Source organism: Rattus norvegicus, chromosome 9 (assembly GCF_021556685.1).
Source record: "Rattus norvegicus strain SHRSP/BbbUtx chromosome 9, alternate assembly SHRSP_T2T, whole genome shotgun sequence".
Lineage (NCBI taxonomy): Eukaryota > Metazoa > Chordata > Mammalia > Rodentia > Muridae > Rattus > Rattus norvegicus.
Window position 1 is genome coordinate 26,012,025 of NC_141542.1, and position 25,476 is coordinate 26,037,500.

The following is a 25,476-nucleotide window of genomic DNA, read 5'->3' on the forward strand; positions in this document are numbered from 1 at the left end:
TGAGTGCACGTCTGTGTATGGAGGGGAGAAGACCGTTTGAGGGATTTGGATCTCTCCTTCAGTTGTGTGGGTCCTAGGATTCAAACTCGACAGCCTTTACCTGCTGGGCCCTCCTGCTGGGCCCCGGATGTCACGTGGAGAACATGGGACTACTGAGCACCAGGCAGGAAGAGTTTATTCAAGTCTCATGTGGAAATAAATGCTCTGTAGTACCGATCGGGTAACTGGAGAACAAATTAATAAGCTAAAATCATTACCAAGCCCCCCTAAAGGCAGCGCTCAGCTCAGTGACAGTGTCCTCGAACCCCACCATTTGACAGATTTCACTCGAAATCCACAAAATCATTTTCAGAATTTTCTCTTGAAGCTCATGTTCACTGCCATTCCGATTCAAGATGGCAGCTCACACTGCGTACCTGTGCGGATTGTTCGTGAGCTGAGTGGAGTGAGTCCAGTCACGGCTGTACCTGGGCAAGTATTTCCAGCACGGACAGCTGAACATGCGATCTTGAATCAGAGAGAAGAATGCACCCCCTTCCTTAATTCTTCCTGAAGACCAGTTAGTGTTTCCTTTTGTAACACACAATATAGTTATCTGAATTCTAAGTGTAGTGAAGTTACCTTTTATCTGTCTGTCTGTCTGTCTGCCTGTCTGCCTGTCTGCCTGTCTGCCTGCCTGCCTGCCTGCCTATGTGAGTACACTGTTTTAGACACACCAGAAGAGGGCATCAGATCCCAATGCAGATGGTTGTGAGCCACCATGTGGTTGCTGGGATTTGAACTCAGGACCTCTGGAAGAGCAGTCAACGCTCTTAACCGCTGAGCCATCCCTCCAGCCCCCTTTATTATTGTTTTCTGTGCAGTTTTCCTTAGAGCGAGTTGCCAAAGGTCTTAAAACTTCAAGGCTAAGAGGCACTGGTTGTTTAAGTTTCACGTGGGTGGGGAGATGCACTGTACCGCTCTGGTTCCCAGCCACTCCGTTATTTAGTTCATAAGCAGAAATGATTTTGAGCTAGCTCATGGTATCGATGGGGTTTTCCTCGCTGATGGGTTGAAGCTACTTGGGTTCAGGATTCTGGCGGGGAACGGGAACTGGGCATTTATTTGGTAGGGAGCTGCCTTTTGGCCTCGGGTTATGAAGCTCAGAGGAGAGCTAGAGCTGAGGCAGACAACACAAACATGGCATCTAGTCAACATGGGTAAGCCTTTCACGTTTCCGTAAAGCACGGTTACTGCCAAGTGCGTCTACGTGGCCACTGTGCTTTCCTTCCAGACTACACTGGACCACAGTTCCCCTGTGGTGAAGCCTTTGGGAAACCTAAGCTGGTTTGGTTTGACAGTGCAGTCCTCTCTGGGATGGTGCAGTGCTTGTCAGTAGAAAGGCATCTGTGGGAACTCCCTTCTTCCTTTCAGGACCGTTCTGTGGCCCATCTGCCTGATGACTAAGATAATTAACATGGTTTTATGTAACAAACATCCTTAGAAATTGAATCTTGAAGATAAATGCGTGTTGTATAATTTTACTGGGGTTCCAACTAGGTCTTAAGAAACGTACCTTGCGTGGGCTCTAAACTGTATGTACAACTGTGGTGTTGGCAAACTGTCAGGTTTGCGTCTTGGTTTGCGTCTTTAGCAGGAGTTTGTCCGTCGGGGAGCCACTTTGAAATGGAGGTCTACCTCTCCCTTAGCTCTGTATCTGAAGAGATGGATAGATTTGAACAGGGAAGGCCACAGGGGATAGGAGCTTCCAGGAAAGGATTCTATCTCAGGACAGCCTGAAGCCTGAGAAAGCAGAGTGTTGACCATGGAGAAGAGGCTGGGGACCAGAGCTGACTGGACCCTGCTCCATCGCTGGCCCAGCTGAGGCTGCCATGCCCTCACTCTGCCAGAGTACTCCCAACGATCCTTTGGACAAGATGTAGTTGACTGCTGAGATGGACAAGAAGTGGTTTTATTCTGTATCAACCGTATGGTGGAATCTGAGACATTTTTTCCTCTCAGACCCCACTGGCAAGCTGTCCTCCCAAGTCCTTACAAACAGCACAGATTCCTGATGAACCAGTCCCACCACCCAGTGTCAAGTGACGCCGAGAAAGGCTGTTCTTTTTTAGCTTTTTGTTGTTCAACTTCCAGGAGAGAATCTCAGTAAATACTCAATTCCTTACTCCTTGTTTCTCCTCTTGGGGCAGAGTCTAAAATTCTGGAGTCCCTTTGTCTGTCTGTCGAAGACAAGACTTGCTAATGCAGATGCCTACAGGGGCGAGCTCCTCTGAAAGAGGACTCTATGGGAAGTAGAGACCCAGTCCCTTACTCTGTGCTGTCATTAACATCTCTTGTATACTTAACATGTCCACGAAAATCCAGAAGTTTGGATTTTTGTGTGAAAACCTCTTTTCCCAGGGTTGCCTTAACACATGCTTCTGGCTGCTGTCTTGTGTCCACAGAGATTTCTGTGCTGTTACTGTACAATGCTGATCATGTGCCTTGTGGTTTGAATGGGAATGGCCCCCACAGACTCATGTGTTTGAATGCTTGGCCCATAGGGAGTGGCACTGTTACGTGTGACCTTGTTGGAAAAAGTGTGTCCCTGTGAGGGTGGGCTTTGAGATCTCATATGCTCAAGCTACACCCAGAGTAGCACAGTCTCCTGCTGCCTGCAGATCAAGATGTGAAACCCTCAGTTCCTTTTCAGGCACCATGGCTATTTGCATGCCGCCATGACAACAATGGACTAATCCTGTGAAACTGTAAGCCAGCCCCAGTTAGGTTTTCCTTCATAAGAGTTGCTGAGCCATGCTGTCTCTTCCTAGCAGTAGAAACCCTAACTGAGGTAGACCTTATAGGGGCTCGTTCTCTCGTTCACACACAGTAGACTTTGGATTTCTCGGAATTCAGTGGTTTTATTTTACCCGTTGGCTTCTCCCGTCCTCCTCGCGGAATCGTTCTCCATCCCTGGAGTCCATCACTTCTTTGAGTGGCAGGAGCGTCGTTCAGTAGTTTTCATTAAATAGAATCTGATAAAACTCTGCCTTCAGAGCTAGAGAGATGGCAAGCGGCTAAGTGGATGGCTTGCTATTCTTCCAGAGGACCCACAAGAGGTTCCAGCGCCCGTTTGAGCAACCTTCAACCACTCGTAACTCAGGTGCAGGGGTCCAGTAGCGTAAGGTGCATATACAATTAAATGCAATTTAAAGTCAATCTTTTTGGTTGTTGTTTTCTAAAGAACAGCAGGGGCTAAAGTGATGGCAATTAAAAGCCCTCGCTGCTCCCGGAGAAGAGCCAGGTTTGTTTCCCAGCCTTTCCCATCATGTCAGCTCAAAACCATCTCTAACTGTAATTCCAGGAGACCCATCACCCTCTCCTGCACGGGGCACTCATATACGTACAAAAAACACTCAGTACACAAAATAGATAAATAATAATCAATTTTTAAAAAGATTCCAATATTAGAGTCATGCCTTGGAGTTTAGCTACCGTTACTCACTAAAAAAAATAATAAATCAATTACCAATTGCTCTGTATCTGGATTATTATTTACCAAAGTGAGAGGACATCTTGATAATACAGCTACCTAGCATGAACTGAAGGTAACAATGTATACACGCGCACGTGCACACACACGCGCACACACACAGGCACACACACACAGGTGCACACACACAGGCGCACGCACAGGTACACACACACATACACAGGCACTCACACAGAGGCGCACACACAGAGGCACACACACAGGCGCACACACACAGAGGCACATACACAGGCACACACATACACACACACACATACACAGGCACTCACAGGCATTCACACACAGGCGCACACACACACAGGCACATACACAGGCACACACACACAGGTGTGTGCGCACACACACACACCTTTCTTCGCAGGCAGGAGTAACAGTGATTTGCAACAGGAGCATTTGTGTATTATTTTTCAGTTGTTAAAGAGGGGTCTAAAGGACGCCCTTCGCAGGAAGGGAACTCTTTGTAGACCTTAAATGGAGCATGAATGCATTACGCTGCCTTTTCCATGGCCCACAAGATAACAGGAACATTTTCTTTGGCATTTGAAAAGGGCAGAATTGGAAAAGTGCAGAATTATATTGGAACTAAAAGGAAAAATTTTTTCTAAAAATTATAGCTGCAAGTGCCCCCTCTAAGTGGACTCCATGTCCCTTCAGCTCTAATTTTTACCAATTACTTCAACTCTTGGGAGAATTATAGGGCTTCTGAAAAGAGGCTTTGTAATCAAGGGAAATGCTCAGAGGGCGGAGAGCTTCTACCAAAGTGCGCCCTAGAAAATGCTCACACCCGAGGCTGGGGATCGGCCTGAAGCTCGCTGATTGTTAGAATTACACATGGGGAAGAGAGTCGTCGCAGGCCTGATGGTGATTGACATGTGTTACTCTGATGGGAAACAGGCGTGTTTCCAGACAGCAGAGAAACGCAGGAAGCTAGGAAGCTTGATTCTGCAATCTGAGCAGAAAATAAATAAGTGGGTGTCTGTTCAGTGTGGAGTTCATTACTGTGGATTCAGAAACAGGAAGGGTGCTCACCGCTTCCCCAGCTTCCTAAGGTGTGTGTCAAACCTGATTAACTCTGCTGCCCCTCCACAGCCCCCAGGAGCTCTTCAGTGTCACCCAGCCTACTCTAATTTATTCTTCTTATTTCCCGGGTCCCCTCAGGAGCAACACCCTTTCCGGTGTGTTGAAGCCACGGGATTCCTTGTTAATTATTGTGTTTGCACTTCCCTTAATATGCCAGCATCGAGCCATGTCCTCCATGGGAGAGAGTTTTTTCCAATCCACACCCCTAAACGTCTTGTTCCACTTTTTTCATCCTCTTCTCCAAAGTGTCTGCCTTTGTCCAAAGTGGAGAAAAGAGAAGAGACAACGCTTGTTTGCATGGAGACGCATCTCCCCTGGTCTCTGAGCTGGCTCTGGTTGTGTGGGGCCTTCCCCAATTTATTTTTATTTTTGTAAAATTAGCATTCGAGTGCTTCCCAGACTTTCCCCACTAGTATTCCAGAGCGGCAGAGAATGGTGAACAGGCTGCCTCCACACAGATTCAGGAGAGCTGCCTTTCTTTGAGTTTTCTGTTGATGTTAAAATATATATGAATGCCACAGGACTCTGAAGGATCTGTGTCTGTTTTTTAAATAAAATAAGCCCCTTCCTCCTACACAGACACTCTTCAAACTCTTCAAACGATGGGTTCTCTGGGAGGGAAGTTTATTCTGTGACATTGAAGGGGGCCAGAGGGGACACTGAGACACAATTTTGATGGCTTGTATGCATACAGAACAGTAATTCAGTTGCAAATACTTTCATTAAAGTGTTTTGGGCTTATATGTCTTATCTATACTAAATTTAAGACTCCACGCGGTCTTACTTTAAATCTTCCTGACACACTTTTTATTTTTTATATAAATCTTTCTTCCTCTTTGACAGTGTGATGGACATTACGGGTGGTAGTACTAATTAAATTTTACGTTTTCAATAAGAATATAATGAAGAGCAGGTGAGAGATAACTTTCAGATGCATGTGAGGACATCGTTAGGGATCTCCATGTCCTGTAGTTCTCAGCGTGATGAGTATCCTTCTAGTCTATGCAATGTTTTCTACGACACTTTAACTGGTTGAAGGATAGAACCTTTTGCATAGATGTAAATGCTATGAATATGATCTAGGAAGGTTTATCATTTCATTTCCTTCCTATTCATCCACCATGAGCTGGAACTTAACACGCCTACAAAGACTTCAAAATCCACATTAGAAACTCGTATTCATACAGCACCTGTTTCTGAGGGCCTGAGAGTCCTTTGTTGCACTCCTGTGTGTGCTAATTGCACAGTGCTACAGTACTGCGTGTACTAAGCATCATAATTAATTCTCAGTGTGCCGTCGTGGTGATGGTTGTTTTTGTTGTAATATTGGTTGAAGACACTGTTACGTGTTCAGCCGGGATTTCATACAGACACCATTTGAAGCAAAAAGACATTATTATTTTCCCTTACTACCAACTTTCCACTTTATATCCCAGAAAAGCAAAGCAGGACTTATTGATGGCTTTTTACCACTGAGGTGGTGGGGAGCGAAGGTTACATGGAGAGTACTTAAGACTCTCAGTGTAAAAAGATACCACCTTTGACCTCACAGACCCTGGGGCTTGTGGAAGTGGCCTCAGGGAATTTCAGGGATCCTCCCAGGTCTGTAGCATTGTTTGTCTCTGTTGGAGGGGGCTGCAAGAGCAGAGGCCACACTCATCCCCAGACTGGTGTACTCACTAGAGACTGGCACATACTGTTCAGAGCTTCTGGGGTGTTCATGTCTCTGACTGCCAGGGACTGGTCACTTTCTGCAGGGGACAGCGCAGGGACCATGGATGCGTTATTGTCTCTCCACTCTGCCTAAATGAGCGTGTGCTGGTGAGGTGCCTTCCTTGTCTTGTGGAAGAGTTACCTTTTTTTAAATTGATCTCATCTCTGCAGAGGGAAGTTTATGATACATGCACATCCTTTGACGTGTTCATTCCTCAGCCCACGTTGCTTAAGTCCCCGGAACTGCTGTGCCCGCTAACCCAGATCATCCTAGAAGTGAAAAGCCCATGTGCCTACTGAAGCTGTGTTGGTATGACTTAACCGTCTTCATCCATAATCACGAGAGCAGCTCACTGCCTCAGAGCCTGCGCGCGTCGGGTCACTGTACAGCGTTGGTTACTTGTTAGGGTGCGGTTTTTCAACCTTGATGTTTGACATTTTGGACCGGACCATTGAACAGCACTGTCTGTGCCTCACGGGGCATTCTTGACATCTACGTGTTGGTGGTAGCTCATTTCCCATCCTGTACTTGGAGCGGTCACAAATGGCTCCAGACATGGCCAAGCATCTGCTGGTGCACAAGGCTGCTTCCCATTTAGAATGTCTGAGTTAATGAGCAAGTCAGGTCTTTATTCTTAGGAAGCCACCTTAGCCAGAAACATTTCCTATACCCACCTGACTTTACCACCCAATGAAATGGCATGTTATTCATGATTAGGCTTTCCATGTAGGTCTTAATTTGTCCTGATTTTTAAAAGAGGGTGTTTGATATTGTGTGTGCTGTGTGTGTGTGTGTGTGTGTGTGTGAATGACTGCAGGTGCCTGTGGAGGCCAGAAGAGGGCATCAGACCCTCCCTGGAGCTGGAGCTCTCCAGCATGGGTGCTGGAGACTGAACTTACGTCCTCAGAAGGAACAGTAAGTGTTCATAACCCCAGAGCATCTCTCTAGCCCTAAGACCTCCATTGTTTCTTTCCTTAGTAGGTTCTGCATTATTTCTCTCCCTCGCTAGGGATCAGACCCAGGGCCTCGCACTTCGCTAAACACAGTCTCTACCACTGGCATATATCCCCAACCTTCACATTATAATAAATGATTACAATAAATTTGCAGCATGGATAGTAGTAAGAGAACAATTCTTCCAGACAAGGGTCACTTCTGTGTTTTGTTTTATTTATTTATTTTTTGGTTCTTTTTTTTTTTTTTTCGGAGCTGAGGACCAAACCCAGGGCCTGCGCTTCCTAAGTAAGCGCTCTACCACTGAGCTAAATCCCCAGCCCCTTGTTTTATTTTTGTATGAAGCCTCAAGTGATTTTCTCAGGTCACAGTAAAACCCACTGAAACTGTAATTACATTAACATAGCAATTTGAGGATAATTTTTGCCTCATATTTTCGAGAGCATGGGGTTCAACATTATTGTTAGAAGTAACTTGCTTAGAGCTTTGAAGTCACTTTGAGACGTCCGTGCTAGGTCAGCAGTAGTGATATATGTGGAAAAAGACACGACTCGCACAGAGAGGGAACAGAGAGTACTTTTTATAGTTATTTTCAGAGAATTTGGGAGAAAAAAAAATGGAGTCAGTAGTCTCTGCCGCTTGGGTTCTGATTAGGTTGAAGGTATCCTGGCACCAGAGGCAGCCTTTATGAAGCAGGAAGGCTGTCTGGGAATGGCCGTGTCCAGAGGAACACTTTCAGCTAAGAGCTCCAGAAGGTTGATCTGCGGGTTATTTTAGCTAAAATAGTCTCCTGTGGGGAGGTGAGGAGGGGAAGACAAAGTACCTCATGTTCTTTTTAAAACAGATTTATTACAGTTTACAATCAATAGCAAGTTTAGCTGTGTATATGGGTGCAGCCGGTGTGGGATAGAGGTGCCAAGAGTCCCTGGAGCTCGGTCGCTGACATTCTTTTGGCCCTGAACTAGGAGTTAGGTGGTTTAATCTAGCAGAGACACAGCTGTAAGCTCCGAGACAGGATGTGGCAAGATGTCCTCTAAAGTAACGGTGGAGTGTGTCGATGTTCCCCTGTAACAGACACTCGCTTGGCAGCACACAGCTCCCTGAGAGTGTGTGGTGACGGCGTCATCGTTTCCAGAATGTTCCGATAGATACCAGTCCTTTTTGGCAGAAATAAGTATCCGCCGGTGGCAGGGGCAGGGGACATCAAAAGAGGCAGTGGCCTGGTGGGCACACCCTCCTTCCCACCTCCTCCTGGGCTTCCCCGATGCTTCTGTTGCTGCATCCATTAAAGATCCGTGAAGGTTTCTTTCCTTATTCTTTTCCACCACTCTTTTTCCTCTGCAGCACTTTTTAACCTTTAGGGTAGCGTTAGGGGAACTTCGAACTCCATTGCTCTCGGTTCATAGTTGTAGGTTTTTTTTTTCCTTCTTTCATTTTTTAAAGATGGATTATACAAATTGTAGAAAAATCTTCACTTTTTCTGATTATTTCAGAAGCATCTCAGGAACATCTTGGTTTATTATCCTCCCACAAGCCACCGAAGGCGGGGCGAAGAAGTGCTTGAGATTTCTCTCTCTCTCACTCAAAAATCTTTCCGTTCTTCTGTATCACACTGTGCGACCAGCTTAATGTGACGCCACCTTGAACTTCCTGTCAGGATGAAGGGAAGTTCCGCTTGTCCCCGATCCACTTCTTTAGGCACCAATGACTGCCTTCCCCAGACTCATTCTAACCGTGGGTTACTCCATGCATCTGCCACCTACTCTTGGCACAGCTGGGTAACAAGCATGCCTCCCTGTGTTCAGGGAGCGTTGCCAAACTGACTCGTATTTCCATCTTGTTCCATCCACTTGTATTCTAGCCAGGACTTCACCAATTTCTATCCTCTACGGCTCTGTGACTAATCGCTAAACAGCATTAAAGATGCCGTTCATCTGCCCCTTAATTCAAGAAGTACTTCCTGGCCCTAGACAGTAGAAATAAATCTCCTGCTTCTATTCGAATATAGTTTGTTTTATTTTTAATATTTTGTTCTTTGTAAATGCGTGCGCGCACGAGTGTGAGAGTGTCAGCCTGCCTGTGCCCGTGTGTACATGGAGTATAGGTGTGTGTCGAGACCAGAGACATTGGATAATTCCTTGGAGCTGGAGTTCGCTGCTGGGAATCGAACCCAAGTTTTCTCCTGGAGCAGCAAATGTTCTTAACTCCTAAGCCATCTCTCCACCCCTTGCACTGTACGTTTCTTAAGGGCAATATCTGACTTGATGCCACCAACCCCATGCGGCTTGCTCTTCATTGGTCACTCAGCTCACATGACCAGGGCTGGCACTGCCTGTAGTGGGCTGGGCCTTTCCACATTAATCCTTAATCAAGGAAGCGCCCTGGCAGAGCGGCCTACGGGCCAGTCAGATGGGGCATTTTGTTTTCCAGTTAAGGGTCTCTCCTTTCAGATTCTAGCTTGTGTCACGTTGACAAAAGATAATCAGCACAGGGCTACGGCTGGCTCGTTTCTTTCTCTACTATTTAAAGAACAAAGCCAAAAATAGCTATTCTGACCTTTCTAATTTAACCTGGTGTTTGTTGTTTCGGAGGAAGAAAGACAAAAAAAAAAGGATTGGCTGGAATGGCTGAGTGCTAACCTCTCTTCCTGTTTCCCAGAGATAAAGGATTTGTTTTTGACAACTGATATTTACTAAATAACTTTTTATCTGGCTGGAGAAGTGCTCCAGTCTAAGCTTGTTCTTGTGTCTCACAATTATTTCTATATAGAGCAGAAATAGCTTTGCTGGTGAGCTAGACAACCTCTCTTCTTTTTATGGCTAGAATTTAAGCTTTGCCCGCTGGCTTAGGCAAAGGGGAATAACTTAGACTCATCTTTAAAATGACTTAGGTCATGACATCTAAGATTAAGATGCTGGCGTGAGATCTGTTGCACATTTATTACTGAAAAGTCATGCATATCATGGCTCTCTGCCATGTGTTTATTACTTACATAGTTGATCCTTTTTAAAGAACTTTTAAGTAGCTTTAAATTAGATTTGCCCCCCAAGGACCCAAATGAGCTCAGCTTACAAGTTATTCTTACTTGGTAAGGAGAACTCAGTCAGGGCTTCCCTGTTTTGCCTGCGATCACTTCAGATGTTTATAGCAACCTGTAGTAACAGGATTTACTTAGACGTGTGCATCTTTAATGACTCGGAGAGGGTCATTCCCAAGCTATGAGGACTCCTTTGGAGTGACTGAACTTAGACACCCTCTACTCTCCAGTGCCACGAACACCCGTGAGGCCCGTGCAGGGACAGACTAGAGAGCTCCCTTAAATCTCCCCAAGGTTGCTTCTAGGAGACAATCCAGAAGCACATTTGTCTCTAAAGGACCCCAGGTATCTTGAACCAATCCTGCACAGTATCTTGACAGTCTGTTGGTTTAACAGAGTACTCAGATATTAAAGGCACACAAGGACCCACAGACCTGTGCCCTCGAATGTGATTTTGGAAGAATATGCAAGTTAGAGAGAGGATGCCGAGTTTGTTCGTGCAAGCAATTGACAGGGTAACTTCTCCCATCCTCAGCAGCAAGCTGCCTTAATCGACTTCCAGAAAACAGTCCCCTCAGATAGCTCTGTGTTTTAGATTTACCGTGATCTCTTCCTTGCTTCCCTGGGTTCTTAGAATGAAGAGTCTTGAGAATCCTGGAAGATCTCAGCTGGTCTCAGGCTTTAACCACCATGTCGATGCTACCTGAGTTGGAGAGTGTGTGAATCCCTCCCTCCCTCCCTCCTCCTCCCCTTCCTTCCCCCCACTCCATTTCTTTCTTCCTGACACAGAGTCTTGTGTAGGTCAGGCTGCCTTTGAACTTGTGCCACAGTTGAGCATGGCCTTGAACATTTGGTTTTCCCGGCTCCCCCCCCCCCCCCCCCCCCCCCCCCAGTGCTGGAATTACAGGTGTGCAACGCCATGCCGGACTCACTCAGCAGTTAGGATTAAACTAGGGGCTTTACAAATGCTAGTCAGGCAGTCTGCAAACCAAGTCACAGCCCTAGCTTCAGACTTGAATGTATTTTCCACTGTCTGGCAGACATTTCTACGTGGAGGTCTGTCATCTGGGTATGTCACATTTATTTACCATTGATGTCATCTGGGTATGTCCCATTTACCATGGATGGAACTGAACTGTCAGTCCTCTTCCCCTGCCACACCTGTGCCAGCCAAAGCATTTCCCATTGTGACTGTGGCGAATTTCATTCATCCCTCTCTCTAACTGCAAGGGCAGCGATCTGTGGGAGCCATCTCCCCTGCTTTCTTCCCTTCACACCCTACAACCCGTCTCTGGGGTATTATAAAGATGCCACCTTGAAAGCAGGAGGTCCCATTGCTTCTCCCCATCCCCAGACTGCTTGGAAAGCATCTACTGAGATTGTCTCCCAGCTGCCCCTCAAGCTGGAAGGGGAGGGTCCTTTTAAACCGTCAAGCCATGTCACCTATGTGGTCCTTCAAGAACGTCTGTGTACTTCCGACTAAAAGCTCTTTTTTCTCTGTGTTCTGGGAGGTCTGTATGATCCTGTCCCTGTGGGCTTTCTATTAGACAGATACTCACCGCAGTCCTACCTGCCAGGAAAGCAACGGAAGCCCAGGAAGTTTGAGGAAACTGTCTCAAGGTTTAGGGTAGATGTGGCACCTTTCTAGCTAGCTCTGGACTCTTCAGCTTCTGAACTACAAGACCACTTATGAAGTTCGGGCCTGGGAGATAATAAACGCATGTCATAATGTGTCCCTGAACCTCTCCAGGCTTTGCTGCTTGTGGTGTTTTCAAACACAACAACCTGGGAGGCTGTCAGTCCCATGTCCCCACACGGATCACATTGTGACCCTCTGTTTTCCTTGTGTTTCAATCCACATCTCTCTATTCTAGAAGTACAGACATCAGAGCTCCAAGCTAGGGGAAGGTAGGCGTTTCCTGTGTCCTTTTCTAAGACCACAGGGCTTTTGGGGAGTATATATGGCCTTTTCCTCGCCCACAGGTGACCACCTAGCAGGAGACTCTGGTCACTGCTTCTTACTTAGAAGCTGGCTGTCCCCTTACACTGTGATTTCCTCAGAAGCCAGACCCTGCCTCTCGGAGGCTTCTAGGAGCCACTTCTTTATCCCGGGGTGATTTTCAGGGACACGCATACTTGTTACCATTCTGGGCTATGCTTGTTCAACTGCCTTACCAGGCCTGTCCTCCGAGAGTGCATTTCTGAACAGAGTGTCCCCATGTCTTCCTTCTCAGGGACTGAGATGCTTGTGTTCTGTGATGTTATGTCACTCTGAGTGGCTCACAGCATGATGTCCTTACTGTCTAAAACTCTGTGGTGTGTCTGCTGAGTTGGCAGTTTTAACTGTTGACACAACCTAAAGTCTCCCGAGAAGAGATCCTCGTTTGAGCAGTTACCTGGGTCAGGGTCTTGGTCATTAACTGATACACAAAGAGCCAGTCCTTGGGCAGGCGCTCCTGAACACTAAGAGAGGAGAGAGTAGCTGAGATCATGTATGTGAGTAGACCTATATGCATTTATTTCTTTCTGCTCCTGACTGTGGATGTGATGCAGCTGGCGGCTTAAGTTCCTGCCTTGTTTTCCCTCCAATGATGGACTGCGGACCCGCGATTATAATCCTAATGGCCATTTATAAATAACCATATGTATCAGGTGTCAGTCTCCATGTGTGTAAGAGCTGGGATGGTTGCGTGCTTGTGCGTGTGTGCGTGTGTGTGTGTGTGTGTGTGTGTCTGTGTCTGTGTGTATGTAGTGTGTATGTGTATTGTGTGTGTGTGTATATGTAATATGTGTGTAGTGTGTGTGTATAGTGTGTGTGTATAGTGTGTGTGGTATGTATAGTGTGTGTTTGTGTGTGTGTAGTGTGTGTAGTGTGTGTGTGGTGTGTGTGTAGTGTGTATGTGTGTATTGTGTGTGTATCGTGTGTGTGTATATGTAGTGTGTGTGTAGTGTCTGTGTATAGTGTGTATGTGTATATGTATGTGTGTGTAGTGTGTGTGGTGTGTATAGTGTGTGTTTGTGTGTGTAGTGTGTGTATAGTGTGTGTGTGTGGTGGGTGTGTAGTGTGTGTTTGTGTGTGTAGTGTGTGTGTGGTGTGTGTAGTGTGTGTGTGTGTTTGTGCGTGTATGTAGCGTGTGTGTGTGTATAGTGTGTGTGGTGTGTGTGTGTGTGTGTGTGTGTGTGTGATGAGATCAACATTGGATGTTACTCAAAGAACTGTTTATGGATAGGTCTCTCATTGGGACCTGGGGTATAATGACTAGGCTAGGCAGGGTGGCCACCCAGAGATTGGCAGGCATTCATTAGTCTCTGCCTCCCTGGTGATGGGATTATAAACTCTGCCAGGCCTGGATTTTTACAAGGATTTTGGGATTGAACTCAGGGCCCTTCCTTGGGCTAGAAGGACTAAACATCGTTAGAGGTCTTTCCCCGGTTCTACTCTTTGCCATTTGAGATGTCACATAACCCAGATGACAGCATGCTTTCTCTAAATCTCTTTTAAAGGTCTGGATTTTTCTGTCTTAGATTTTCTAGGGAAAGAAGTAAGAACGTGGTTAAATCTCTGGCCAACTACTGAAACAAGATGCCTGGGTTCTGAGCTGGCTAATTCTGTTAGAATTAGTCTATTCCAGATGGACCGGTTTGAAGTCAGCCTATTCGTTTACATTTCAAACACTATGCCACCTCAGAAAGGATATGCTAGAGGAAGCGATGAAATAAAAATAACCTGTTGAAGGTTGCTTAATGAACCACAATCTCACACCTGGGGACACCAAAGCCTCCGTAATTTTTTTCTCTTTTAAATTTTATGTAAATCATTCCCAGATGGTTAATAGAAGCATAAATTGCTTTTCATAGTATGTGGGAACCTTGGAGCTTCATTTTTAAACTATGATAACAAATATTAATTCACAATTACTGTACTGTTTGTGCTGTGTGTGTGATGTAATGATGATATGTGTAGTATTGTGTGTGTGGTATGTGATTGTGTATATGTTTATGTGTGTGTTTGTGGTATGAAATGTGTGGTATGTGTATGTGTGATGATATGTTCGGTGATTGTGTGTGGTATGCAAGTGTGTATGTGTGGTATGCAGTGGTGTGTGTGTGTGTGTGTGTGTGTGTGTGTGTGTGTGTTGAAAGACCTCTGATAGGGTAGCTTCACAGCGCCAGGAAGGCCACTTAGTCCTCAGCTGGTGCAGAGCATCTAGGCCTGTGGTAGGGACCCTGTGGCCAACCACTGAGGTAACATCCTGTGTTGATTGTTCTCTGCACACCATGTTGCTTCAGGCCTGGTGGGCCTAAGAAACTCCTTCAACTTCTGACACCATGCAGCTTCCGAGGGCTCCCCAGGGCCATGCTGTTGATACACAGACGTCACAGAGAGGTGACTGTGAATCAGTGGAGTCTCTCTCTGGTGGCTATTCGCTCATGCCTCTCCTGAAGGATGGTTCACTTGTGTGCAGGGTCAGGGTGGGTCTGAGTAGGGGAGCAGCCAGCTCAGCCGTCAGTGGGGTGAACCAGGCAAGCCTCTCTAGTCATCTCAAAAGCCAAGGCCTGTACCTCTGGCCACCCTTCATTACACACTGCTTCTCCAAAATTTCTGCTTGGAGTAGCCTCATACTCTTTTAATTTCTGTCACATACGTACAGGCATACACGTGCATGCTTGCACATGTATCCACACACACATATACATGCATGTTCTTGTATACATGCGTGATTTATCTTTTATTTCAGTAGGTGTTGCCAGCCTCTCCTTGGTAGGGAGTTGAGCCCATTAATAGCCTTAAAAATACATTTTCTAAGTCTGTTTTCTTCATTGAAAAGGACGGCTTGAGAGTTACAGCTGACGTCACTTTTACCCCACATCGTTGCCACAAGATCTGTCCCTGAGGGGCCTCTCCATGCAGAGGCCACCGCTTGGATGGGCTGTGTGTGTGTCTGTTGCTAAGCCTTTCCCCAGAAGATGGAAACCAATGGAAGCATGTTACATGAGAGCCCCGTCCACCCAAACGTTGTCATTGTGTCTACTCTATAAGCCATATTGCTTATACCTGTCATTCTGTGATGATGTTTTACACGGAGACCAGCTCTAAGCCCATCCCTTCTACTCCTCTCCCTCCTCCTATATCCTTCCTCCTTTTTTCTTCTCTCCCTCCTCCCTTCATCCTTTCTCTCCATCTAACCTTCTTTCTTGTCCCTCTTTCTGTCTCTGCCCTGTCTTTGAGATTCCAGGCCGACTGCAAAGTCTCAATCCTCCTGCGTTAGACTAAATGCTGAGATCGTACCCAACCTTCCCGAGATCTTTCAGTGACCTAGAGATTCATACATAAACACATACAGATTCATACACACACACACACACACACACACACACACACACACACACACACACGCATGTGCCCATGCATGTCTTGTTTACCACAGTTTGTTTTCTGTCACTGCTGTCTTGTTCGTTACATTCAGGAAACATCCGGAGGCTTCATGACCTTTCCCGTGATTCTTTCTATAAAGAAAGACTGTGCAGAATTTCTTTCTTGGTTTCTCCAGGTCCCAGAAGGCAGAGCTTCCCAATGAAGGGTACATCTTGGAACTGGATCACTGCTCCTCCTTAGAACACCTGGCAGACCAGAAGCTCGTCCCGGAGTTCATTAAGAAGGTAAGCACCACAGTGAGACAGGGAACAGCTCACAGGGCAGGTGCCTAAGTGGATGTGCTGGAGAGCAGTGAGCCCGTTAGCCACACTGCAAGAGTACAACTGGAGATGACTCTGGAACAAGACGGTCTTCTGCTGATGCCGGGGCAACCCCGTGTCTTGTCTTCTAGGGCTGGAGTTGGATCCGGGCCTACAGACTCACTACTGAACATACCCAAACCCTTGAGTGGGTCTGATTCACAGGTGCCATCTTGTTATAGTGATTAGTTAACTGCCTGGCTCTAGGTGGGTCATGCGGTGCAGCACCCGAGACAGACAGACAGACAGACAGACAGACAGACAGACACACACACACACACACACACACACACACACACACACACACTCACACAGACAGAGGATAGAGGGTGCATTCTAAATTAAAGATGGACACTGTCTAGTGTAGTAGACACATAAACCAGTAATAGTTACTGTAACCGAGGCTTAGGCTCTGCTCACTCACAGGAGCCACACTTTTATGACTGGCACTCAGTAGGTTTTTTTCACCCCACCACAGGCCTGTGAGTGACATGATGAGCAATGACATTGCGGAAGCTTTGACATGACTAGGTCCTGGGAATTTTTCAGAGCCTTTGTCATCTCGTGGTACCGCAGTGCTACCTGCAGCCTGTTTCTGACATGTCACAAGGAAACTGACTGGAATGGTCCCACACAAGTCCAAACAGCCACTTGAGGTCCAAATAGCTAGTGATCGGATTTTCTACTTTGAACCAGAAATAGAAGGCGTTGGGACACAGCACAAACTCACTGTGGTCCTGATGGCTGGGAAGGCAGGGTAGGGGAGCGGTGCTGTGAGGAAGCCACTGACCTGAAGCACAGGTTACAGAGGCTGCCAGGGATAGGGGAGGTGGGAGGCTGGGATGGGAGGTAGCAGGAGTATTGGTGACATGGCTGTGCTGGGACAGGTCAAGCCGAGGCAGTGGGAACAATGGAGGTCAGGCATCGTACCCAGGCAGAGAAGAGGCCAGAGAGAGCCACAGAGAGTGCTATGTTATGAGGAACTTTGCAGAAGAGCGGAGAAGTGAGAGTTCCTTTAAGGGTTGTTTGTTTTCTTCCCTCCTTTTGGCATCTGCATCTGTAGAGCATTCAAGGCTCCAAGGCCCTGGGAGTAATCACTCGGGAGCCCCAGACTGAAAGCCAGATGAGCTCTCCACGGGTCAAACGAAGCTAATTTTACTAGGACCATGAAGGGCTTCTCTACTTTGGTAGAATTTAGATGATTATTTAGGAACAGAGGTGGGTTTGTTCGTGCTTACACGTGTATAGATGCAGAGACACAGTGTTTTTCTAAGTCACGTGTCTACATGAGTAGGGCAGTCTTCATTGCAAATAATACTCTAATAAAGTTGGACAGAGACCTCCTAGGAGCTGCAGTTGCTAATGAGCTGAAGCCTGGGGAACGTGTGGTTACAACTTGGTTGCTTGAGATAGCTACCGGTGTTGGAGGAAGCTGTGGGGGAGGGGCTTTGTATGCTATCTCCAATGTGCTCCTGAGTGCCTTGGCCATAACCAAACAAGACCATTGTGCGGCAGACCCATTGCATTAGACGTCCAGGAATCAGTACCCTGCTCTGCGGGTTACTTGGCTGTTGTGCTTCCTTAATGCAACATTTGTATAGGGACTAGGCCCTCGAGGACGTTAGCTGCATTCTACTTAACTTTTAATTTCCCCTCTTAGCCTAGCCGTTTCTTTTCCCACTCAACGATATATGGGAGTGTCTAGGCACCGGTGTCCGAGGACCATTCAACAATTGCTATAATTGCACCTGCTCATTCTATATGTTTAATAAAAACTCTGGGTTGTGGGTAATTAGTGACTGCTAGTGGAGAGGGAGTTGGTTTTTCTGATTCATTGCCCTTCGGGTAGGAGATGGTGGCATTCCCATCCACCTGTGGCTTGCTGTCATTACTGTATATCCGGTCATCGTGTGTGTGAAGTAAGGACTCCTCCTCCTGTACGGAATAGTCGTGTCTTCAGATAAAATGGTAATTAGCCTGTTTGCCATTGTCCCATCAAGAGAGATAAACTCATATTCTCTTCATGTTAGAGTTTAATGCAAACCAGGCTGGTTTTTCTCCCGTAAAAGCAAAGTCTCAATATGATTTTCCCACCAAATGTTTTAAATTAGTGGAACTTTTTGGCTAGAAAGTCTGACTAGAAGTGGGATGAGCCCTTATTATTTCCCTCAGTTTGGAAAAAGTAAAGTCATCTCTGTGTCCTGTAGAATCTCCTGAAGGCACTATAATTTACAGTCCCCTCCCCTCAGCCATCCTTGCACAGAGGGTCTGAGAGCCATGGTGTGGTTAAACCTAGGGTACTGTGTGCTATTTTCCCACTCTTACCCAGCAGGGTGTCAGCCAAAGGGCCTGTGTGCAAATGATTGCAGAGCACAGAACATTTCAAATGCAGTCTTGGAAAGCTTAGCAAGATTCTTTCCAAGTCCCAGAGCCAAGGATACAGAGGAGGCTATGGGAATGACTGTGTCCCCTGAATTCCCTTGGGGCCAGGACTCCGCTGTTGTCCTAGGGGTAGGTCTGGGCTGACTGAGGCCCTCAGGCATAGCCTGTTCCCAGAGGAGAGTGGAAGAAACCAGCCCTACAGCGAATGGTCTGCACGTTCATTCATAAAAATGTTCAAACCTCTTATGCTATCTGGACTTCAGGGCAAGCCACAGAGGCAGGAGCCATTACTGACCCAAACGCTGGTCTAGCTTTTAAAGTGGTGGCAGCGGGAGGCTGGAGCCAGTGACACCAGACAGTGGCTCACAAGTGTCACAATCATACATGTATAAATGAGGATTGAGGTTGCAAAGCTCTTTGAAGGTTTCAGGGTCACTTAGTCTTCCAATACCTGCTTGTGACACATCTTCAAAGAGGACCCCGAGCTGGCCGGGAAGGCTCGCTCTGCCTGGCACTGGGAGCTTAGTGAGTATTCAGCCCTGGGTTGCTGAACAGTGGGGCCTACCTGGGTCTCCCCTTCCCAGGGAAAAAGAGGCACTGAGGGCTGCAGAGAAACCAAGAGAACTGGAGAAGTGGCGTCCAAAGAGGGCTCTGTAAATCAAGATGGGAGGGGGAAGTCAGTAGTGCCCCATGCCTGTGGGGGCAAGAGTATGAAAAGACCCAAGGCCAGGCTCTGTCTCCAGTGTGGAGTAGATCCATAGGCAAAAGTGGTCTCTTCATGGGTGGGCGTCTTCTGATCACATGGGAAAGGGTCTTGCTGTAGCAAGTTCACCTGAATTTCCTGTGGGGATGCTGGGAATGGCAAGGAACCTCGAGCCGGAGTACTAGAAACAGCAAAATATCAGTGGCAGGTCATGACAGATCCTGTAATACCAGCACCCAGGAGGCTAAGGCAGGAGGATCAAGGATAGCCTGGGCTACATTGTGAGACTCTTGTCTAAAAATTCAAGGGCTGGTCTACAGGTCTCTGGGAGAGCATTTGCCTAGCATGTGTAAGACCCTGGGCCCAATTCCAGGCCACAGGAGAAGAAAAGGAGAAATTAGTGTCTCGTCCCTCTGTCCCCCTCTCTCCTTTCCTTCCTTGTGGTCAACTTTTGTTGATACATAGGCTTGAGAGGTCATAGGTCACAGGTCATGCTCTGCTTCTGTGGATGAAAGCTCCCTTATCCTGTCTAGGAGAGGCCACACTCCCTTTTCCTGGTTCAGGTGACCTTGCTCCCCGGCTCAAGGTGCTGGGCCTTGTTCCTGAGATACGCACCTTGATGATGGGGCCAGAAACCTGTAGGACCACTCAGGAACTAAGAGTGTGGTGCCTTGAATGAGGACAACCATTTCAGGGACATCAGGGGAGCCCCTGAGCTTTGCCCAGGCGAAGGGAACATGTGATCGGATATTCGTTGGATTGCATTCGGCAGAGGACACTGCTGATGCCTCCCTAAGGGGGAAAACCTGATAGCTTTGGAGTTCTTGGTGAACAGAAGGGCAGAATTGACGCTTTGCCTGTGGGGCAAGCATGGCTTGGTGCTTGCTTACTGGGAGCTTATGAGTGTTACAGCCCTCTACAAACAGAGTCTAACTTTATTCTCTGGGAGACTTGTTTTATGTGTATTTTTCTGAGGTTATGTACGTGCACCACATGTATGCAGGTACCCCCGGTGGCCAGAGAAGGTGTCTGTTCTTCGAGTGTGAGCTGTCTGTCGATGTAAGACCGGGGAATCAGTTACAGTTTCAGTTCTCAACTTGACATAAACCCAGAGACACCTCAATTGAGGAATTTTTCTAGATCAGATTAGCCTATGGTCATATCTTTGCGAGGCATTTTCTTAGTTGCCAATTTATGTAGAGGGCCCAGCCCACTATTGGCAGTGCCATTCCTAGGCAGGTGGCATAGGCTCTATAATACATAGCTGACCGAGGAAGCCAGAGGGACAAGCCAACACTGATTCCGTGTGTGGTTCCTGCCTCTGCCCTTGGCCGAATTCTGTCTTGCTGTCCTTCGGTGATGGATTGTGATCAAAACACGGAAGCCAAATAAACCGTGCCTCCCCAAGTCGTTTTTGGTCATGGTTTGTATCACAGCAACAGAAAACAAACAAAACAAAAACTCCAGTCTTTATCAAGAGCGCAGGTACTCTGAGCCCCCGAGCCTTTCTCCAGAGCCAGGGTCTGACTTGATGTGACACAAGATTCCAACTCAAAGTGAAAAGAAAATTCTGTAAAACAAAAGGCTTCTGTGCCCTTGCCGAGGTCCCGTTTGTCAACAAACCATGATAACTGTGGCATTTTTTAAAAGGTGGGAAAAAGTGAGGGTTTGGCGTTTGGGGGAGGAGAAAAAAAAAAAGATGGAGTCCCAGAATGAGATCTCTTCAGGGCAGAGCAAGTGAATTCAAGGCTTGCAGAACAGAATGGGTTTGGCACTTGGGGAGGGAAGAAGGAGGGAGAGAGAGAGACAGAGAGAGACAGAGACACAGACACAGACAGACAGACAGGCAGGCAGACAGACAGACAGGCAGGCAGACAGGCAGGTAGGCAGACAGACAGGCAGACAGACAGACAGACAGACAGACAGGCAGGCAGACAGGCAGACAGACAGGCAGACAGACAGACAGGCAGGCAGACAGACAGACAGGCAGACAGACAGACAGACAGACGGAGTGAATGAGTCAGCTGCAGGAGATGAAGGTGGGAACCACAGGACTACTATATAGGGATGGGTAGACCGCTCTCCGTCTGAGGCTGGAGGAGGTAGGAGGGAGCTGAAGGCTTAGAAGTTCGTGGGGGCTTGGCTGCTGTCTGGAGGCTTCTCTTTTCTTAGGAGGTTCCTCTGCCTCCCCTGCAGCTCTGACTGCATTTTTTTTTATTGTCTGTGATCTCCCTGTTCTGTCCAGAGGTCATTGAAGTCCCTCGGCACCCACTCTAGGGGCTCAAGTCATAAACTTGCCCACTCCTCCCGATGGGGTCCATCCCTCATCTCTCTTCCTCTGTATGATGCAGTACTGGTTGGTCCGAGTTCACCCTGTCTCCTTGAGCGGGCCTGCGGGGACCTGCTGGATGGGAGATTCAAGGACTATCTTAGGGAGCCCTTTCATGTCCCATGCTCATGCCTGTCCCACAAACCCACCAGTAACTGGGGACACGACGACAGAGGTCAGGGGCGCATGAGAGCACAGTGGGGCAAGGGGAGGGGTCATTCTGGAGACATGGTGAGACAAACGCCATCTACAGTGTCCCAGGTCCACACACATAGATTCCGATGAACAAACGAGCAACAGGTGCCCAGTATATGCCATCGCTGCCAATCGTATCCACTCATATCCACTCATATCTTCACACATATCGGCTCTTCCAGCTTGGATGACTGCTACCCCTCGGTCTCTGATGAACGATGGTGTTTATGTCCTCGCCGAGTCTGCTCAGTAGAGATGACAGCAGAGCTACTTACTTTTAAGTGTATAATGGCCCTGTTTAAAAGATATGGGCCAGCAGGGGCTGGGGATTTAGCTCAGTGGTAGAGCGCTTACATAGGAAGCGCAAGGCCCTGGGTTCGGTCCCCAGCTCCGAAAAAAAGAACCAAAAAAAAAAAAAAAAAAGATATGGGCCAGAAAGATGGCGGGGTGGGTAAGGTCACTGTTGCTGAGCCTGGGGACACGAGCGTGGTCCCTTGGTCCCGTATTGTAGCAGGAGAGGAGTGGCTTGCTCTTTAGCATTTACTCAGGCTGTGCTGTGAACACCCGTGTGAACTGAGCCCCGTGCACAGGAGTGTTAAAAGTGAGAATTCTTTCACTGCTGTGTGCCACGTATCCGAGTATTGCCAAATAGTACCTTTCCGGCCAATAATGGGACATTGCACATTCTTTTTTGTTTTAAGTAAACGAACTCTTCAGAGTCTGATGTCAAGTGTATCTCATGACAGTCCGGGTTCTGTCACTGAAATACCCCCACAATATGCTGTGTGTTAGTAGAAAAATGTATTACTGTACCTAGATCAAATTAATAAGTTAAAAATTAAAATTAATAAATTAAGGATTTAGCACATCTGACACTGCTGCCTAAATTCACTCTTTTAAACACGGTCCAGTTTTCAGGGTCTGTCTTAAGGGAAGTGAAACTTAGAACAGCACCGAGCATGTGTGTCCCGACAGAAAATAACTAAAGAAAATGCACTGTTTTCCTCATGGGGGAAAATGGTTTTGGGTCACCTTTGCTATGTAATTTGAGGGTGCGTGAGAGACCGCAGGTGCCTGGGTGCCAGATGTCGACATGAGGGGTCTTCCTGTACAGCTCTCCGCCTCATTACAGCTCGCTCACTGAACCTGGAGCCTAGCATTTTATCTAGCATGGCCGCCCAGTGAGCCTGTGATTCTGCTGACAGCTGCACACGCTGTACCTGCTTTCTGCATAGCTTCTCAAGAGCCGAGCTTGGGTGTTCATGCGTGTGCCGCAAGTCATGGAGGCGTCTCCCCAGCCCGTAACTGGTTTTTGAGACAGGGTCTTGGTACGCGGCCGGCCTCAAACTCTTCATCCTCCTGCTTCAGCCCCCTAAAAACTGGAGTTATATGTATGTGTCGAAACACTCCATTTAACGTACAACCTTTTAGGGATACATTCCCAACAACCACATTTCCTTTAATATTAGTTACTAGCCTAGCTACACACATATATTTTAAACTCTACGAATTTTATACGAGTGGAGTCTTTTCCCCACATACTTCAAGAAGCAGTTTTATGCTGTGCCTTTTTAGTGCAACTTCTCCTCTTGTGACTCTGTAATCTGAGTGCTGACAGGGACACCTGGCACAGACATCGCCTTCATGTGCTTACTCCGACACATCATTTGGGATCTGCATTCTTACAGTTCACTCGTGGTGGCAGCAGGGACAGTCTGACGTCGACATGTGCTCATACATCTAACACCCGGCTGATGTTTGAGCTCACCCTTCTCTGAATGCCAAGTCTTAAAGAATCATGTGCTCCGTGTCAACCTTTATAGAAAATAAAGGGGAAAGCCCCTTTTATTGAAGCCAGTATAAAAGTGGGTGAGTGTGTAAGGAGTCAGCACAAATGGACTGAGCTTGCCAAGGGGGTGCATCTGTGATCACAGCACTTGGAAGGCTGAGGCTGGAGGATCCTCTCCGGCTAGCCTGCATCTTCTGCTTGCTCCGTGCCTGGCTGTCATCCCGGTCACAGTGGTCCCTTTGAATTTATAATCCCCACACGGCCTTTATAAAAGCTATCTGAAGAAAACTTACTATAGCCTTATTAAATTAGCTCAACCTTGTTCTTCTCAACAAGGGATCTGAGGTTCCAGTTCAAGGGGCACAGAGCCCCTGTGCCGTGAGAGACGCTAGGATGTCCGAAGGGCAAAGCTCGTGCTTGTCTTCTGAAAAGTCCCATTTCGGTCTCAGGGCTGAACCCTGTGTGTGTGTGTGTGTGTGTGTGTGTGTGTGTGTGTGTGTGTGTATACAGGTCTGTGTGCACATGCCTGTGTGCGTAAGGACTATACACATGGCTTTCCTGTTCAAGTTAGTTTCTCCAGCCCGTGAGAGTTACTTGCTATTGGTCTAACTCTTGGCAGTGGAGGTCATTTTTATGATCTGTTTCCAGAAACCTACTTGGCTCGCTTTTCTCTTTCTTCATTCCTTTTGAATCTGTGCTCAAGTTCACCTCACCTTCTCTGTTTACTTCCTAGGCCGACCTTGAACTCAGTCCTCCTATCTCTGCCTTCCACTCGGTGAGGGGTATGGGCATACATGCTCTGCACGCCTGGCGTCCACTGTTTTTCCCCATTACTGAGATTGTGATTGGTTGCACTGGGAATCAGGGCACAGACATTTCAAGTTCTTCCTAGTTTGTAACACGCATCAAAAATTTACAAGCTGAGCGCTGTTATATTTCTTTTTTTTTTTCTTTTTCTTGGTTCTTTTTTTTCGGAGCTGGGGACCGAACCCAGGGCCTTGTGCTTCCTAGGCAAGCGCTCTACCACTGAGCTAAATCCCCAACCCCCGTTGTTATATTTCTTAAAGACTCATTCCAATGGTGCTCCTACTTCAAGACTGAGTCAGGTATTCCTGAAGAGAAGTGCATGCAGCAGTCGGTGTCTTCAGATGATGGTAGTCTCTGTCTGAAGGGGATTATGCAATGCACGCCTGCATGCCTGGAGCCTGCAGGAGGGCGTTGGCTGTTACCTATGCTATGACACTTTCGTCTTCATCCTGACTTCAGACTGGGTCTTTCACTGAACCAGACATCTCCAAGGCTTCCCATCTCTGCCGCCACCCAGCACGGGGGTAATGCGCTGCTCTGCCCGGCTTTGACACAGGTGCTGGGAGTTTGAGCTGGTCTTCACCCTTATGCAGCAAGCTCTCTTGCCCTCTAAACCCTAGCCCCTAACCTATTTTTTTCATCTTTCATGGAACATTAATAGAATTATTAGCAAAACTGACCCACCATAAGCAGAGGTGTTGAGGAAAACACAAGGAGATGCTTTGTTTAGAAAACACTTTGACTAAAACCAACATGGGCTATAAGTAATTTAAACTATTAAAGACATATCAAATGTGTGTCCTGATTTCTTTCTCCATTGCCACGTAGGCTATGTGTCAGTTATCTATTACTGTGATAAAATGCCATGACTAAAGGGAGCTACTGAAGGAAGGGTTTTACTAGGACTCACAGCTCCAGAGGGCCAAAAGTCTGTCACCATCATGGTGAGGAAGTGTGGTGGGCATGGTGGCTAGATCAGCTGTGAGCTTACATCTGCAGCCACAAGCAGCAGGCAGAGTGAGAACTTGATATTTCTCATGGCTCTTGGAACCTCAAAGCCACCTGTACTGGCAAACTTCCTCAGGCAAAGCCACACTCCCTAAACCTACCCAAAGGGCACCACGAACTGGAGACCAAGTGTTCAAGCATCTAAACCTATGGGGGGGCCATCTCACCCAACTCTCATCCAGACCGCCACACTGTGCTGAGACAAAAACA

The 25,476-nt window shown here is 47.2% G+C and overlaps 1 protein-coding gene across 4 annotated transcripts in view; it reads left to right on the forward strand.

The window, feature by feature from the left end:
* Rftn1 (raftlin lipid raft linker 1) overlaps nucleotides 1-25,476 on the forward strand; it is a 196,641-nt gene that overhangs the window by 92,088 nt on the left and 79,077 nt on the right. For all 4 annotated transcript variants that reach the window (XR_015628840.1, XR_015628841.1, XM_087567211.1 and 1 more), the window contains 1 exon segment: nucleotides 15,870-15,978. Coding sequence is in view for 2 of the 4 variants with exons in the window: in XM_087567211.1 (XP_087423337.1) it covers nucleotides 15,870-15,978 (109 nt within the window). In the remaining 2 variants the exon portion in view is untranslated.